Source organism: Nyctereutes procyonoides, unplaced genomic scaffold (assembly GCF_905146905.1).
Source record: "Nyctereutes procyonoides isolate TBG_1078 unplaced genomic scaffold, NYPRO_anot_genome, whole genome shotgun sequence".
Lineage (NCBI taxonomy): Eukaryota > Metazoa > Chordata > Mammalia > Carnivora > Canidae > Nyctereutes > Nyctereutes procyonoides.
In genome coordinates, this window is record NW_026575051.1 from 44,515,237 (window position 1) to 44,534,244 (window position 19,008).

The 19,008-nt window shown below is 35.3% G+C and overlaps 1 protein-coding gene across 5 annotated transcripts in view; it reads right to left on the reverse strand.

The window, feature by feature from the left end:
* CEP162 (centrosomal protein 162) overlaps positions 1 to 19,008 on the reverse strand; it is a 91,408-nt gene that overhangs the window by 33,785 nt on the left and 38,615 nt on the right. For 4 of the 5 annotated variants that reach the window (XM_055330707.1, XM_055330709.1, XM_055330710.1 and 1 more), the window contains exons 12-18: positions 14,751 to 15,033; positions 13,604 to 13,865; positions 7,485 to 7,618; positions 6,998 to 7,225; positions 6,336 to 6,476; positions 4,051 to 4,163; positions 2,546 to 2,651 (exon numbers count right to left, since the gene is read on the reverse strand). In XM_055330707.1, the coding sequence (XP_055186682.1) occupies positions 2,546 to 2,651; positions 4,051 to 4,163; positions 6,336 to 6,476; positions 6,998 to 7,225; positions 7,485 to 7,618; positions 13,604 to 13,865; positions 14,751 to 15,033 (1,267 nt within the window). The remainder of the gene's footprint in view (positions 1 to 2,545; positions 2,652 to 4,050; positions 4,164 to 6,335; positions 6,477 to 6,997; positions 7,226 to 7,484; positions 7,619 to 13,603; positions 13,866 to 14,750; positions 15,034 to 19,008) is intronic. The other variant, XM_055330708.1, reaches the window with a different exon arrangement.

Genomic DNA, 19,008 nt, shown 5'->3' on the forward strand with positions numbered 1-19,008 from the left:
TTTCATATATCTGATAGTTATAATTTTTAGTCTATTTATAGTATAGTCTATCCAATAATTCTATTGAAGTTCTAATGCTGTTTATTAAATCATCCCATGCCTGCTCCCATGGTTTCTTTGGGTTTTGTAATTTTGTGTTGTAAGCATATTGTTAGTGGGTTTTTTATCTGCAGGAATACTGTGTGAGCTCAGCTAAGGGTGTATACTTCTAAGAGCTGTTTTGCATTCGTTTCTTCTAGATACACTAGAGGTGATCATTGACTCAAGACCACAGTATATGTTATTTTTTTCAGTTTGAGCATAATCAACTCTTGCAGGTAGTGTTAATTCGAATACTAAAACACGAAAGAAGGCAGGAGGGATGACATTTATATTGAACAATCAGGAAAACGTGGGCACTCAGCAGGAGACTTTCTGCCCCTCCCTAACTAGAGATCAAGTTAAGATAGAGAAGCTTCTTGACATTTCAGCCCCTTGTGAAGGTGGGTGGATTTTTTCCCTAGTCCGCTCTTGTACTGAAGGATATGGTCCTTTCAACTCAAGTGTCCTGTCTCCACTTTGCTCTTTAAGCTCAGACCCGGGGCTACTTAACCACTGGCCTAGGAACAAATGTTTACTGTTAGGTTTTTACCCCTCATTTCTGATCCCTAGAGAGTTCTCTTACTTTCCTGAGAGCTTTTACATCATGTATTTACAAGATGTTTATTATATTTTATCCAGTATTTTCTCATGCTTTTGTGGCAGTTTTAGTTTCCTATCTGTCAGAGAAATACTTTCAAAATAGCCTTTTAAAAGGTCACTAATTGGGATCCCTGGGTGGCGCAGCGGTTTGGCGCCTGCCTTTGGCCCAGGGCGCGATCCTGGACACCCGGGATCGAATCCCATATCGGGCTCCCGGTGCATGGAGCCTGCTTCTCCCTCTGCCTGTGTCTCTGCCTCTCTCTCTCTGTGACTATCATAAATAAAAAAATAAAAAAAATAAAAAAAAAAAAGAATCCTTTCAAAAAAATAAAAATAAAAATAAAAGGTCACTAATTAATAGAGTCTGAATAAAGCTAATGAAATGCTTGAAACCTTATTGCGGTTTTCCAAGCCTTCATAAAACACAGCAATATTAATTTCTCTTTTAACTACTGAATTTTTGAGGCCTATTGATAAGGAAGTTAGGAGGAGTCCAACCATTCACTTTCTTCTAACCTATCTGCCTATCTACCCATTTAACCATGCTATGTATGCCCATGAAGAAAGTTGCCTAACAGATTCATATTTGAAGCTGCATTTTATATACACTACAAAAACCTGTTAAACATGTTATTGAAGTAGGGTGTGTTTGGATTTCTGTATAACAAAACTTTATATAAAAAAAGTAGTGTGTAATTGGAATTTTTCTAATTCATATAGTCATGCAAATAGATTAAAAGGGCTTTTTAGTTTCATGCCATGGTTCTTAATGGGAGGGAGTGAGGAGAACTAACTACCCTTCCACAGGGACAAGTTTTGAAATGTGGCAGTGCTTTTGATTCTTATAATCACTGGTGAGTGCCATGAGCACATATTTCCTGGAGACAGGGATGATAAAAATCACGCAATACATGGAATTGTTCTACCTAAAAGAGAATTAATTTGCCCCCAAATCCCAGAACTTCTCCCACTGATAAATACATCTTTAGAAAATTCTAAGCCATATCCTTTATAATATGATCCGATAAAAATAAAGAAAAAAGTTACGGAGCAGCTATTCTATTTCATATTGGTGTTAGGTGCACATGATGCAAATATTTGTAAATATAGTCTCTGCCTTCTAGTAGTGCACAGTCTGGGATCCCTGGGTGGCTCAGCGGTTTGGCACCTGCCTTTGGCCCAGGGCGTGGTCCTGGAGTCCTGGGGTCAAGTCCCACATCGGGCTCCCTGCATGGAGCCTGCTTCTCCCTCTACCTGTGTCTCTGCCACCTACCCCCCACCATGAATACATTAAAAAATATATAGAAGTGCACAGTCTATTGAAGACAGGTAGAAAGCTAACTAACGTTTTAAGGTGAACAATCATCTTCAAAGTGTTTTCCTATTTAAGCTTACATTTCCAGTAAGGAATTTAAAATGAGGTATGCATGTTCTAAGTAAGGTTATGCCTCCAATATGGCTCTATCTGATGATCGCTAGATGAGAAGCTAGATTATAAAGAAGATGCCATCTAAAACCAATATTATGTCATTTTCTCTACTAAGGTCACATGTATATTAAATGCTAATTTTTTTTTAAGATTTTATTTACTTATTCACGAGAGACACAGAGAGAGGGAGAGAGAGAGAGAAGCAGAGACACAGGCAGAGGGAGAAGCAGGCTCCCTGCAGGGAGCCTGATGTGGGACTCGATCCCGGGTCTCCAGGATCATGCCCTTGGCCGAAGGCGGTGCGCTAAACTGCTGAGCCACCCGGTCTGCCCTAAATGCTAATTTTTAATGTGTAAAATTTATAAGCAGATTTTTTTACAATCTTTTATAATAATCTTTACTATCACTAGTAGTTAAAATCCTTGTCCAACTTACCTGTGCCACCCGTAGTTCTGCTAACAGCTCTGTAAAATTCTGGTTTTTGTTGGGCTCTGAATCTTCAACTACTTGAGACAGAAAACGATTTTTGTGCATCTGTTCTCTGATTTATTTTGAAAACAAAAAGACTGTTTTTAGCAAAGTAGTCTTAAATACAAAATATACAATTCTTAAAATTAAAGAATCTAATGGACATTGCAACTATTTGAGCCACTGAAGAAAAAGTGTTATTTATTCTAAAGATTAAAATATTAAAAAGCTAAAATAACTACATTTTAAAGGAGGTGTTTGTTCAATTTAAAAGAATTGAAGCCTTAACATCTTGATTTATAATAAAATATTTTCTTCTAATTCTCAGAGAAAAAAAAACCCTCAATCTCCCAGAAAGATGTGCTGCATTTTTCCTATGGTGTTACATCCTCCCTGCCACATCACTCTAGGCTCCTTTCTAAAAAACACAAACCACCAAACATGGTAACTGACAAGCCAGACATAGTCTATTACTTGAAGTCAGAATCAATTTTTCTGGTTTTCTAGAAACATTATACAAGGAGTTTAGGAATCCATATAAGATCATCTAATCCTATCATCTTTTAGGAAATGGCTCCCCAGTTTTGTGTCACTTCACATAGACACCTAATCATTCAGGTAGTATCCTAACTTGCCCATGTTTATGAGTTCAGCTATTTTCATTTAGTATGTTCAAGTTGGATGTAATAATATCCAAAGATCTTATAGTCTGAAATAGGATTCCTAAGCAGGCGTTGGTCCTCCATGAGCCTGCTGTGCTGAGTGCTGGTTAGTACATCTCATAAATTATTCTCTGGAGAAATGCCCTCAGCCAAACAGCAGACTATGCCCCCAGGCTTACAGGCCCCCAACTCCCTTCTTTAGGCATATCTCAGCCAGTGACTGACTAGTTTGGGGTTTAAAGGCTGCTCCACTTGCCTCAAGCAGGACCAACACTGTGGTGCAATTTGTTTTCCTGAGCTTTCTGGTGAGAACAGAATAAAGTCAGTCCCCAGCTAAGACTGCATTCTTACTTACCTTCCCTCCCCTCATCCCATCTTGCTTCTCTTATTCCCCTTCTCCTAAAAGTTATCCTCCAAGAAATCATCTCCATAAGGCTCCTTACCTCAGGCTCTATTTTTACAGAACCTGATACTGTATGACATATATATTTTTAGTATTATTATCACATGGTTCCTTAGGAAATGATTAAGCAACTCAGGCTTAATGACTGACCAAGAGGAATACTATATATTCAATTTCCTAAAAGTGATGTCAAACTCAAATATGAGTATGCAGAAAATACTAAAATATGTACTACTGGTCATCTAACACTAAAATACATTGAATATTAAATCTATAAAAGTTACGAACTATAATCAGTGTAAGCATTTTTCAGTTCTAAGTAAAAATAAATATATTATTAATATAACAATAAAATGCTTAGAAATAGTCTAAGTGTCTTTGATTTTAAGAATTCAAAAAGGACTTACTTTAAGGAAGCTAACTCACTGAATAAACTCTGGTTTTCCTTGAACATTTGCTCCTCATTCTTCTTATTTTGTTCTTGGAGATCTTTCACTTGATTATACAATCTTTCATTTTCCTTTTTATAAACAGAAAATTACATTGTAAATGTCATTAGTACTTATATAGCATAAGTATATATGCTCACAACAGACACATCTTTTAAACATTTTCATAGTCTTTTAAATTTACTCAGTTTTTGAGTAAGCAAAATCTTTTAAAAACTCATTTATGTATCATCTCAGAAGAAAACTTGTTATTTGAAAACAATTTTCTCCAAAATGCTTACTTGAAAAAAAGTTGCAAAATTTCCTATAGCCAAAGATCCTAATGTCAGTACAAGGCACTGTATTTCACAAGAGTGAGAAAGTGAGTGCTTGCAGGAATAACCACATCCCAACTCTATGGATCAGGGTCAGGAAGGACCGCTGGGATTGTCTGCATCCTCTGTTTTCTGATTCTAGCCTGGCTTCCTGCAATGAAGTCACTGGATAGAGATAGCCACGATGGGCTTCCAGGGTTGTTTCTGGAATTCCCTCTGAGCAGGGAGTTAGAGACCAGGTATTTCTGAAAGTGTAAGGACAAGGCAGATCAGAGACTAGGCCCACTTCTCCACCAGCCTTTGACTAAAGAGTGACTCAAACAATGAGATCAGAGGGAGAAAGTACCAATCTATGCTTAGATGGTATGGCTTATTAACCTTTTTAAAATTAAGAATCTGATGAACTTTTGAGAATCTAATAAAAATCATGGACTGTCGAACCATGTGCTTGGTAAGATGGTCTGTCCTCAAACACCTGCAATTTAATGACTAAAGATATGCAAGTTTTGTGCTATCTTTGTGAGAGAAGGTAGTTGGCATCCTTATGGGTCTGTGAAAACTCCTTAAAAACACATGCTTTCAAGCCCCTGGTTATCACAAATGGTTAAGCAACCAACTCTTGGATTTGGCTTAGGTCATCATCTTGGGGTCCTGGGATCAAAACCACTCCAGGTTCCATATTCAGAGTAAAGTCTGCTTGGGAATCTCTCCCCATCTCCCCTGCAACCCCCTCTGGCCTCTCGCATCCCCCCCACTACCCACTGTACTCTCGCTCTCTTGAGAAATAAATCTTATAAAACCAAACAAACCAAAACGTGTGCTCTCTACAGCAAGATCAGAATGGTAGGCAAAGGATTAGAAGGTTCTCACTAAGTCTAGGGCAGTGTGCCCTACAAAATCAGTACTATTTCATTTATAGGAAAGTTGTGAATCACTGACATGACAATGTTTCCTCTGGATATCCTTGGATGACAATGCTTTATTATTAGCAGGTCTGATGCCTTATGGTCAAAAGAAAAAAAGGTAATGACGGAAGAAGAGAAGGAGAAGGAAATAAGAGAAAAAAAGAAAAAATTGAGATGAACTTTCATGCTGGAGATCACTAAACCTGTTCTGGCTGGCAGCTAGTCAACATCACCAAGAATCTACCACACATGGCAAATACCTGCCTTCTTTTTTTAAAATTAAAAAAAAAATTTACCTGCCTTCTTTTAAAAATTTTTTTTAATTTAAATTAAATTTGCCAACATATAGATAGCACCCAGTGCTCATCCCATCAAGTGCCCTCCTTAGTGCCCGTCACCCAAATATCTGACTTCTATAGGACACACAGATTTTCTCTCATTTAATTGAATTTTTTTCACTCTCAACACATTGGCAATTAATTTCAGATTTGTATTATTGAATATAATATGAAAACTAGTCCATATAATCTACTGAAAAGCATTACAGAAAACTAAAGAAAAATAAGGCAGCTTCTAAGGAATATATAACTATTAAAAATGATAACAGGCTACATGAACTAATTGGTTACTGTGTGCCAGGTACTAAGAGGCTAGTTTGTGCTTTCTTATTTACTTATTTTTTTGCACTTTATTTTAATTTCACAATCATCATATGAGGCAGCTACTATTATTACCATCCCCACTCACAGATAGGGAAATTGACCTAGAGAGGTGAAGTGATTTGTCCAAAGCTGCACAGAAGGTGGAAAGAAGGCTAACACCAGATTCTTTGAACTCAGAACCCATGCTCATAATCACTTTACTGATATACCCATGAAAAATGTTCAGGCTAGTCCAATTATTACTTACTCATATTTGTCAGAATTCCTATTACCTGATACAGAAATATTTTAATATGCCATATTTTTTTTACAATCAAAGGATCTCAAGAACAAATTCACAAAGTGCAGAAAAATCACCATACCTGCTGATATCCTTGAAGAAGTGTCTCTTGTTCTTGTATTTCTTTTTGAATTTGCTTCAATTTTTCTTCAGTGACAGGATCAGCTGTTTCTCCAAAATGTAACCATCTTTGCTTTTTGTTTGTTTCTTCAAAGCTACTTAACTTAAAGAAAATACAGACATTATTTTACTTAGGAAAGGAAATGATGAAGTGAGAAATGAGGAAGAATAATAGAAAATGCAAGGTACATAGATCTAAAACAATAAAATTAACAACTATAGCTAAATCATAAAATGTGATGTTTTGTGCTGATCGTTCTGGTGATGAGAGTAACTCAGAAATGTTACACAGTGTCATTCTCTGAATCTAGGCCTGCTATAGCAGTTTTTTCTGAAATCACCTTCTTGGAAGGTCATAGTGAACTAAGGGATTAGTTTTCAAAAAAGACTGCTAACAGAAGAAAGTTATCAAAATGAGCCAATTTAAATTTTCATTTTTTTTTTTTCTGAGTGGGTTTGATTTAAGCTCTGCTGTGAGGAGGCAGTCTTGGGAACCAGGTTCATATTTTATACAGCAAATACATCAAGTCAAACAGCCCCAGGAACAAAAGATAACAATGCATTTGGCAGGAAGTACAAGTATTTTTTAATCAATAAAAAGAAATAGGACAATGTGTCTAGTACCTTGGCTTGAAGAATGTAATTGTCTTGGTTCAGTTTGAAGAGTTCCTTTTCCTGTTGTCTCTTTAGTTCTTCCATCTTATTTTCCAGCTCTCTCTCTTTTTCTGAGAATGTAACTTTAATTTGCTCAATTAGGGCTTGTGCACCCCTCCATTTTTCCTCTGCTTCCTGAACTCTTTTAAACATAATTAACTCTGTCTCCTTACTCTCACCACAGTATCCTGAAAAATCCTTTTAAGGAGAAGAATTACTTCATTATAGTATATTTACATATTAGATTTATCTGAACATAGGTGGTTAGGAAAAAAAAAACAGATTGAATAAAAATGGTAACAATGTTCTACTAAATAAGGAAATCAGTAAATGTTCAGTAAGATTAGAACATCATGCTTGATGCAGAAGAAATTTCATATGTTTCATTATTTATTATTTAATTTTAGTATTATAAAACAAGAAAATTATGAATATGATTTTGAAATTCAATACCTACATTCTGAAACTGAACACAGTAATCAGTTTCTGTAGAATCTCCAGCCTTCTTAGGAGTAGCCAGGCAACCTTCAGTTTTGGAAGCTGGTTTACCCAGAGCTTCAGGCTTGATGACTTTTGTTCCAGATAAGATTTCTAAATATTGCAAACAATGGACAGAAGCACCACAAATGCAAACATAGTTGAATGTGTATTCAGCAATTATGTAACAATAGTACTAATACAATGGGAACACTAAGATAGATGAGTATCTCCAAATAGACTGAGGTGTAACAATGAAACAGAGCTGTTTCACTGCACTCAGAACTGCTGCCCATAATCAACATTTTACCCAATCTGACAGAGAAGGATAACTGACCCAAGATTCATGTCAAATGATAAATGGAGCTAAAAAAAAAACTGAGAATGTGGATGGGATAATTTCAGGCCTTACTAATTTTAAATAAACTATTTATTTGGTTTTATTTATTTATTCATGAGACACACACACACACACACACACACACAGGCAGAGACACAGGCAGAGGGAGAAGCAGGCTCCATGCAGGGAGCCTGATGTGGGACTAGATCTTGGGACTCCAGGATCACACCCCAGGCCGAAGGTGGTGCTAAACTTTTGAGCCACCTGGGCTGCCCTAAACTATTCTTTTAAATATTCATAGCTATAACAAATAAGAATATCTAAATGATAAATCAAAGAGCAGCTGATTAACTTTATGAAGCACTTTAGTTTAAATTAAATGTGATTTCAAAGCTTTTTGAAAACCACTCAAAGATTGCCAGAATCATGCTGCTTTTAACTTTTCAATTTTATACATTACCAGTTTTCCCTTCTATGAAATATAAGGTAGTAAGACTTTTACATAAATACTGTATATCAAGATATAGTATTAATGGAATAGTATAAATTGCATGGAAATTTTATAAGTTAGTCTAAATTTGACTTAAAAATAAATTATAATACTGCTATAAAATCCTGGTAATATATATTAGAAAAAATGTGATTAATGTATATCCTGGTCAAATTTTCAGCTTTTAAGGTACCTTGTAACTCCCCAAACAGTAAGAATAATTCTAAGGCCAATAAATTATTCAGTTAACAATAAAAAAATGTTTATGAGAAATACCTGGAAGAGATCTTGAGGTCCATATTCAAATACTACAGGTTCTGAGCTGAACAGTCAGCAAACATTTATTTATCCGCCTTAGAGGTAAACGAATAATTTGAATTTTAGATTTTTAAATATAATTTCTTCAAGATGCTAGCTTGAGTGTAAAGTTTACTTTTTCATTTAAAGAAAAAAATAACATGGTTATTAAAGATTTGGAAAATACAGAAAAATCAAAAAAAGAAACAAGTTACCAGTAGTATTTCACCCAAAGATTTTTTTCTAACCTTTCTTCAGGCATGCAGAAGTTTTCCTTACAGAGTAGTAGTCATATTTAACTGGACTGTTCCATGTAGAAGGTTTTCTGGAGAAATTTCTTATATGAGAGTTTCTCATAAAGAAACTGAGTCACTATAAAAGCCAGCATTCATCCTTCCAAGTCACTGGAGATCCAATAATGTGGCCAATGAATGGGGTGTGATCTGCTAGCACTGTCTAGGAAGTGGCAGCTAAGAGTGGCAGGTGGTTCTTATTCAAGTTGTAGTCAGCTAGTGCTTTCATACCAGAATTCTCTTTTCCTGAATTATTAATTTTGATTTCTCTAAGTAGTCATTTTTGTAATGGTACACAGACATTATCTTTTTCCTTTATACATGACAGAAAATTGCCTAGATATAAAACTTAAACATGAAAACATCGCAGAATGTGGACCTCATGAACCCTTCTTGAAATAAACATTGCATCAAGGAAATTTATTCAAATAAGAAACAAACAAAAATAATTCCAGAATGGAGAAACTATGGCTAAGCGACTTATGAAAAACATTCCATCTCTTTAATAACCAGAACCAAGACCTAAATTCAAAAGCTGAGGGGAATTAAGGTTGAAGTAGAGAATATAATAAATAAATTTGAACAAGTAAAAATGAAATCAACCAAAATGAATAAAAGGTATGTGAGTGGGGGATGTATTGAAAATGCAGTTAAAAGCAGCATGATTCTGGCAATCTTTGAGTGGTTTTCAAAATCTATTTTCTTAAAGGGATCTTTTGGAATATAATATTTCTTAGGATGAAGTTTATTTTTCTTTTTACAGATTTAAGAAAAACTAAATCTAATATTTTAAAAAACTTGTAGGAGAACCTGGATGGCTCATTTGGTTGAGCATGGGCTTAAGACCCGAGTTGGGCTCCATGCTCAATGGGGAGTACACTTGGGAGTGTCTCCCTCTCTTACCCTCTGCCCCTCTCACACACTTGTGTGTGCATGCGCTCTCTCTCAAAAATAAATAAATAAATCTAAAAAAAAAAAAAAGAACTTGTAAAGAGTGATCCTATTCTTACAAAATGTTTTGTCCATTTAGCCATATGTCTGCCTCCTTCCTTCCATCCACTCATCTATGCTTCCTTTTATCTGTATAAGAACAAGAATATACACATGAGAAGCACAAAATGATGCTCACTTGGTGTGACACCCAATGCTTCTTGCTAAGTGTTTGTTTTCTTTTTACTTTTCTGTATTTTTTAATTTAAATAATGAGCAACTATTCCTTCTGTGACAAGAAACTTATTAGTCTAAAAAAACATAACTTAATAGCCAAAGAAAATTAATTTAGAATAAAAAGGAAGACAAGCACACAGGAGGTGATGATAATTGCCAATCTCCTCCTCCTCTGTATTAATAGAAACTTTCGTATGAATTTTACCCTGGGCAGCAATGTACCCAGTTGAAAGTACTCATTTCCCTGGACTCCAGGCAACTGAGGGTGACCACAAGATCAAAATTCAGGCTAATAAGATGAAAGCAAAAGTCTTATGTGGGGTGTCCAGAAAATCACTACTTTCCCGATGAAGAATTTGATGATTTAACTGACACAGACCTTTTTACCTCTCCTGCTGATATGGCCTGGAGGCTAAGTAGCCATCTTGTGATAATGAAGACAAAACTCACAGATGAAGGATTTTTTGCAGCATGAAACAAGAAGGGATATGGTTCCTTGCACAGTGGCACCAGCTCTGAACTGCCTATCCCTGCCTTCTTATTACATAAAAAAGAGAAACTCTGAGTAAGCCCCAGCAAATGGCTTATTTTTCATCTTAACCAATGCTGATTACATGTGTGTTCTCTAGACTTTCTGTATACTAATCTCTCAGAGTCTAGTTGGAGAACCCAACCTGCGAAAAGTAACAACCATCCCAAAGGAATTAAAATTCTTCTTAATAAAACTAAAATTGCTCTGGGGGAATTTTATAATAAAAGGATTTTTAAATATCACACTTAATAGTCTAATGAAAAAAAGTAACTCAGTATAAACATGGACAGTCAAGTTTATCATTATACTTTAATGTCAATTTTTCTGTTTTTATTTTGGTAGTCACAAATATTATAAAATTTTGAAAATATGAAAAAAATACTAATAAAAATATTGTTGCTTTCATCCACTGACCTCTAAATCATGCTCATTTCTTTTCCACCAAATGTGATATTACTTCTGTCTTCATTCTTAGTAATTTCAATATACTCATAGGTGATCCTTTCAACCCTTGGCTTTTGGATCCTTATACTTAAAACCGCTCCACCTCAGCTACTTAATTCCATTGGTATACTCTAGGCCTTTGTTTACCAGTAACACAATCACTCCTAATCTCAGTCTTAGGCATTTACTCTCTATCAATCCTATCTTTCAGTTTATGCTCTCTGGTACCTGAATTCCATCAATCCTTTAACAGCAGTGGCACTCACAGATGATTGTTCCTACGTGTTTCACACTGTATTACACCCCTTGATGTCCTTCCTGTCTTCCTTCCTTACTCAACTTGAATTCCATATACACCATTAGCTTCCTTGCTCCTCTCTCAGTTCACTGCACTCATTTGGCAAAATGGTAAATCCAACTATACAACTACTCAACACCTCCAATCACGTAGCAAATGTTGATATGCACACACAAATACACTACCTAGTATCAATTTAAATGTATAATCACCAACTTTAAGAAGACTCCTCTGCAGGCAGTCTAGTTCTCCAGGATGGCTATATCACATCTTCTCTTCTCTCCTCCAACACTCCTAACTCCACCCACAATGCCACCTAATGATGTTTTATATCTTAGAGAAAATGGAAGCAATCAGAAGAAATCATCTACATTCTTTTACCATTTCTACCCAACCACCAACTATCTGTACCTATGTCTTCCCCCTTCCCATCTGCTTCTATAGATAAGCTATCCATGCCTCTATCTAGAGCCAACCCTTCCAGTTAACACTAGATTCCATTACACCTCCTCTACTCAAGGCCATTGCTCTAGCAGTTCTTCCCCTCTTACCATCACAAATCTTCTGAATCTTTCCAAAAAGCATAAACATACTATTAGGCATACTACTATTTCTACCATTAACAACAACAACAAAAAAGGCAAAACAAAAAGCTTTTTCTTGACTTTACTTCCCATGTCAGCTATTACCACACTTTTTCCTCCTGGAAACACTCTTAACAGTCTTTCCTCCTGGTCAATAAAGTAAGTATCCCTCCTATTCTCATTTAGCCTGCCTTTTACAGCCGCATAACCATGGAAACTGTCCAGTTTACTGATGAACTCCTCCATGCTAAACCCAAAGGTGAATTCCTAGTTCCAATTTTCCTTTCTCTCTCAGCAGCAAATGATAGATAAATCAATCCTCCTTTCTTCACTTGGCTTTCAGGATCCCACACATTCAGGTTTCCTCTGACATTATTCTCTTTGCAGGTTACTCCTCTTCTTCCTGACCTCCTAAGGTTAGCATGCCCAGGGCTCAGGCCTTGGTTTGCTTTTCTTCTATTGCAATGTTCACTCTTGTTCACTCTCTCGATAACCTTTGTTAGTCTTACGGCTTAAAAACCATCTATATTAGTTTCAACAATAACTCCTAAATCATATTTTGCAGTCCATACCTCCCTCTTGAACTCTAGAGTTTTCTATTTAATTGGCTCCTTGTCATCTTCACTTGCACATAGAACAGTCATTTCAAAAATAAGAGAAAACAAGAAAATTCAAAGACTTTGTAGGGGAAGGAATGAGAGGCCTACAGGTTAAGAACAAGAGGAAAGGATGTCTGAATTAATCCTATAGAATCATATTCCTGTCTCTCCAAAATAACCACCTCCTGCTCCTGTTCTCCTCTACTCTAACATAAATCAGCCTTGGCCTTCCTTTCCATCTTAGATGCACAGGTTGCAGCAACAAATACACACACACAAAGGCAGGAGAATCTCTAATGCCTAAAGAATTTAAAATACAGTTAAATAGGTCCTGGACTTAATTTCAAGCTAGAAATGAATTTTCCAATGAAGACAATTCTCCCTCATGACAAATATCACCATATAATAATGGTGAAATTGATCAGCTATTAAATTTAATCACAAAGGTAAAGATAAAATGCTTCTGGCTCTATTGCTCTCTCTCACTGGAATTTAAAGGCAGTAGGAATGTTGGTCTGATCTGAACACTTCTATTTCTTTTAATAGCTACATGGGCATCTAAGTTGAAAATTACCATTCCTACTGTCAATATCAATGACTCCATTAGGAAATAACTAACAGAAGCACTGCAATATATAAAAATATGCATTATGTGACATATAAGACATCCAGTCTGTCTCAGTCTATATTGAACCAACATCCAAATAATCTCTATATCAATCTTCATTTGCAGGTTGCTATCTGCATTCTGAATTTGTAGTTCTTCTCTGGTAAACATTGGATATTCCAAAGTCAACCAGATGAGCATGAGTTTGACTCTCCAAGTCATTTCCCATACTTTATGAGTTTCATTCAGGAAAGCCTAAAGCTAATGACCAAAAACCTCCTGTCAACAGAATCTTCCAAAATGGGATGTCCTATCTTAAGATTAATTCTTTCCTATGAAAAGAAAAGTTCATACAAGGAGAGAAAGAAATACGGTAAGTAGAGAACAAGGAAAGTAAAGTAATATGCTAAATGCACAGAACTCTATTACGAAAAGAGTATATAATTACCTTTTTTCCTAGTTTGATTAGAAGTAGGAATGGATTTCAAGTTTTTGCTTTTCATAATATCCTTTGAAGTTTTCTTTTCAAGAGTAGAAAAAGTCTTGAATGGCGAACTGGGTTTGCCATAGCCTGAGCTCCTAACTGATGCATATAATCCACTCTGGGGTTTTCTTTTAAGTAAGGGAGGTGCACTTCTGGCCTTCTTGTATGGTACTTGTTTGCCAGGTATAGCCCCTTCTTCTCCAGAACTGAGTTGAGATCTAAAAGTCTGCACACAACAAGTAGCAGCTTTTTAGGACTTAAATAAACTTCAATTCCAGTTGTAAATGAAAATTTAACAGATGGCAAAACCATACTGATTTCTAAATAATAGTTTGCACAAGGCAAATCACTATACATTAAAGTTCTTAAAGTCTAATTCATCGGAATTTTAGTATTTTGAAGCACATCTTCAAAGTCAGGAGTAAAACAAAGCAATAATAAAACAAGATAAGCTTGCCAGAAAGCAAGATGTATAATTACTAGAATTAAGATGGAGGATAGCAGGAAAGAACTATTTTGAAATGACATAAAATTGTATCTTTTTTCCTCCAGAATTCTCAAGATAAAAATTTATTAATATCCTGCCTTATTCCACAAATATTGGAGACAGTTTATGGTAAACATGTAACTCAAAACCATAAAATCAAACTAGAATATTGAGATCAAAGAAACTGTAAATCAGAATAGATCAAGAACAGAGGAAAAAGGAACAGCAAAATATAACACTCTCAAAGCTGCTAATAGCATTCATATAAAATGTTAACTTACCTACTTTTGCAGAACATACTTTACTGGGAAGATTAAATAAAAAGCACTACAATGATGAGTAAACTTTATTTTCTTATGCTATTCAAATTCTGGACTATGCACATTAAAGACAAATGAAGAACGTTAAGAACGGCTTCCAAAAGAAAGCTAATGCTATAATGGTATTTTAAAATTTGAGGACTTACAAGATGTTGGAATAAATAAACTGCTCACAGATATCCAGGATCTATGTGGAGGTTAATATGTAATCAATCCCACTACCTGTGAAGTACCTACTTCTCAACAGTATTTACGTAACTTCATTTATCAGTATTTCAAATCAACTTAGATTATAAACACTTACTTTATTTATTTTGTCCTCCTGAGGCAATACTGAAGAACCAACAGATATTTTTTTCCTCAAAATATCAAGGTACATTTTATCTCTATGTTCTTCTGTAGTATTTACTCCTGGATAGCTATTTTCTATATCTTTATTTGTTGTCTTTTGTAAAACCACATTCTCTTCATTTTTGCCAAAAAATTCGTTCCCATTTCGTGGCTCTTGAGATATAATATTTGGGTTCATCCTAAGGGGTAAAGGGCTAACAAATTCAATTTCTTTTCTATCAGTCAGTTTCTTATAGCTATAAAACAAAACAGAGAATGAACCCTAGGTGATCTTCAATATCAGTTTTATATATATACACACACACACATACACACACATATATATCACATATATACATAACACATGTACTTGCACACACAAAACATAAAAAATATTTATAATTAATATATATAATATTTACATATATATTAAATACAATTAATATTTGTAACTATTCAAATTAGGTCATCAATGTCAAATACATTATTTTCTGGTTAGCAGAGTATACTCACATAGTGTCATATAACTGTTTTAAAATTCAGATAATAAAATTTTAATGTAGAATATAAGGGATTACATGGATGACTCTCAGACTTACTTCAAAGGAAAGACAAACCAAGCAGGACGGAGATTGTTTTTGTGTAAGAAAAAATAAAAAATGAATTTCTAATGAACTTTGTGTAATTAATATTTTAAATATTATAATATCATAAAGTCAACATGCATTTGAGGCAGGAAAAACATTTTACACATTTTTAGAAGAAACTAAAGAAGTAAGCATAATTTATGTCAGTGAAAAACAGTATAAATACTAAAAAGCATAAATTTCATAACAGTATAGGAAAAATTTTAGGGTAAAATAGGAAAATCACTAGTATTCTGAAATAAAATCATTTCTGTTATTTCAAACAGTAAAATCCAATAAAATATTTCTAACTACTCAATTTTTTAAAATAGAGAAAATATCCCTTTAGGAAATGTTCTAAATGTGGTTAAATATCAGTATAGGGGCTCCAAAATATAAATATTGTTATTTTCAAACTATGTAATCATGGTCTGTTAGGTCATTTAATCTTATAAAGTAAGATAATGTCATTTATAAAACAAAGTTTAAGAGGCTACTATTTTCATATAAGATAGACTGGCTTCTCAGTAACTGTTAGAACTTTCTAAAGTAGTTAGAATCATTAGAAAATGTAACAGTTCTTTGCTTCTTCATAGTAGCAGGATCTGGCTAGAAGCTCATCAAACCTGATTCCTGGTCTTCCTGTGTATTAACTAAACTACATTTCCTCGCCTCCCTGAATCTAGTTGGATACAATTACTAGATTCTTGCCTTTAGAATGTGAATGCTATGATCACAAGAACCAAGAGTATGTGTCATTGGCTCAGTGGCTGGGTTGTGGGAGGCAAGGAAACTGATACTAGAAACTGGAGAAGTGGCTATGTTCTACAGTGACAAACCATTTGCCAAATGGTCATCTACAATAGTTTGTAAGGCAGATCACGTGGCTCTTGAGTATGGGGTACTAAGAAAAATGGCAGGAGAATTTCTACTAGCTAGCTACTATTGGCTACTTTTGACAAGGTATTATAAAAAAGACATGAGCTCAAGATAAAAATGTGCCAGTTTGTAAGAAGAAATCAAAGGGAACAGAGAGAGTCTAGAAACTTAGTGCCTCTTAAGATTCAGCATTGAAAAATGCTATGACAAAGAAGGATTTCATGAGACTTCTCAGTTGAAGAGTGACTCAGTCCTTTGACAAAGATCATATTAAAGGAGTCATCTTCACACTTAAGGTTACTGTTCTCAGTAATATCCAGACAGCTGCAACTGAATTGAGAGAAAGAGAGAGAGAGAGAGAGAGAGAGAGACAAAGAAAGCAGACTTAAAGCAGGTTTCAAACCTACCACTGAGCCACCCAGGGGTCCTGGGATAGAGTCCATATCAGGCTCACCGCAGGGAGTCTGCTTCTCCCTCTGCCTAGGTCTCTGCCTCTCTCTCTGTGCCTCTCATGAATAAATAAATAAAATCTTTTAAAAAACAAAACAAAACAAAACAAAAACCTCTGTCTAGGGGTGCCTGGGTGGCTCAGTTGGTTACGATCTGCCTTCAGCTCAGGTCATGATCTCAGGGTCTTGGGATTGAGCCCTGCATCTCACTGCATCGCACATCATATCCCATCCTGCTCCCTGCTCAGCGGGGAGCCTGCTTCTCCCTCTCTCTCTGCCTCTCCCCCTGCTTAAGCTCTCTCTCTCTTTCTCTCTCTCAAATGAATAAATAAATCTTTTTTAAAAAAAACAAACCTCTGTCTAGCAGATTAATTTTAAGTGTAGTTACTGGCACATGTAACTGACTGGAACCAAACCAATCAAAAGCCTACTAAACTTTTTGAAGAAACTATAATGACAAAGAAACTGCAATCACATTTAAAAAACAAACAAATAAAAGCCAGTGACTTGTTTGGGAGCCTTAAAACAACCTGCAGGCAGGAAAGAGATTAAGAAAGGAATGCTTTCTCCAAGATGGGAAAAAGAATGACTCTCATATCTCATATTTGAGCCTCCCTCAAAACTCACTTCATCTGTGGCCAAGAGTATAAATATTGTTATAAGAGGATTTCAAGGTTACATTACTGATTGCTGTGTTTTCTTCATATTTTTACCCTGAATGGGAGTATTTGTTACAGTTTTACTATCATATACTGGGTGAAGGTGAAGAAGTATAGAACCTGTGTTTTTAATTCATTGACAGTGAAGAGCCATATTCAAACCTGGTGAAGACTGTGCTTCACCTGAAAATCCTGGCCTTTTAGGCACATGTGGTCCTGAATGGGATTTTGGGCTATTTGCTTTGGGGAAGAGATAGCAAGTCTTTGTATGAAAAAGAGTAAAATGGATTATTTGTCTATTAGAAGGGTAGATTCTGGTAGAGACTAACTAGACACTATCAAATTCATTTATTTACTTTTCTTTCTGAGCATACAAACAAATACTATTTCCCAGCCCTCTTGGACCTTGTTAGCTAGATGTGTTAGTTCTTACTAAGAGAATATGAATTAAAGTGAAGTAACACTTCTCTGTTGAGGCAGTTGAAAGGAATTATGCTAAATTACCTTTTTCTTTATCAATTAGTTGGATGAGGCTATGATAACCTTAAAACCACGTATTGATTACAAAGTAGCCTGGGTTCTTCAATGACTATGTGGAGAAGAGTCCCATCCCAGCTGCACCGACAAACATGGGATTATGATATGAGCAAAAAATAAATTTTTGATGATGTTTAGCTATCAAAATTTTAATAATCCCAGTAACTAGGATTATTTACTCTAATTTACTAAAGATTTTTCAGATATGTACACTAAAGTTTATACTATTGATATTTCTGTAATTATTGCTACACTTTTAATGTAAGTACAATTGTTTTTAGACTTTAAACATAAATGAAAAAAAATCTCTATTTAGAATTCACATTAAGTAAAATGATTCCACCTATGCCAACAAAGACACAAGATATATAAGCAAATCTCTTCATTAACACTAACATAGTCCCCAAGTAGCAATAAGTGAGAATAATCTGCTCTTTAAAACATACAAACTAGTGCTGCAGATCAGTGGAAGAGTAGACTTAGAATTCAAGTAAATGGGCTTTAGTGTAAGCTTCATTGCCTTGTTTTCTCTCAACTAGCACAAACGGAGAAACATGATGAGAAATCCCTACAAGTGGATTTAGACAATGAGGATGTATGTAGTACAAGGAGGGGTTCAAACTTTGTTGAAAACATGAATGAATGAATGAATACATGAATGGATGACAGGCTTCTCACAGAAATATTTCATGGAGATCAAAGATCTGACAATGTAAGTGGTTAAGCACATGGACTTGTTGTTTTCCTCAATATGATCTTGAGCAATTTCTTTCATGTCTTTTTTTTTTTTCTGGGGGGGTGGGGAGGAGGAACAGAAGGAGAGAGAGAGAGAATCTCAAGCAGATTCCACACCCAGCATAGAGTCTGACAGGGGGCTCAATCTCATAGCCGAGACCATAACCTGAGGCAAAATCAAGAGTTGGTCACTTAATTGACTGAGCCATGCAGGTGCTCCTATTTAACTTCCTTAAGCCTCAGTTTTCTTACCTATGAAATGAAGATGATATTACAATATACCTCATAGAGTTACTGTAAGATTAAATGAAATCTAATATGTAAAGAACTCTACACAGTACCTGGCC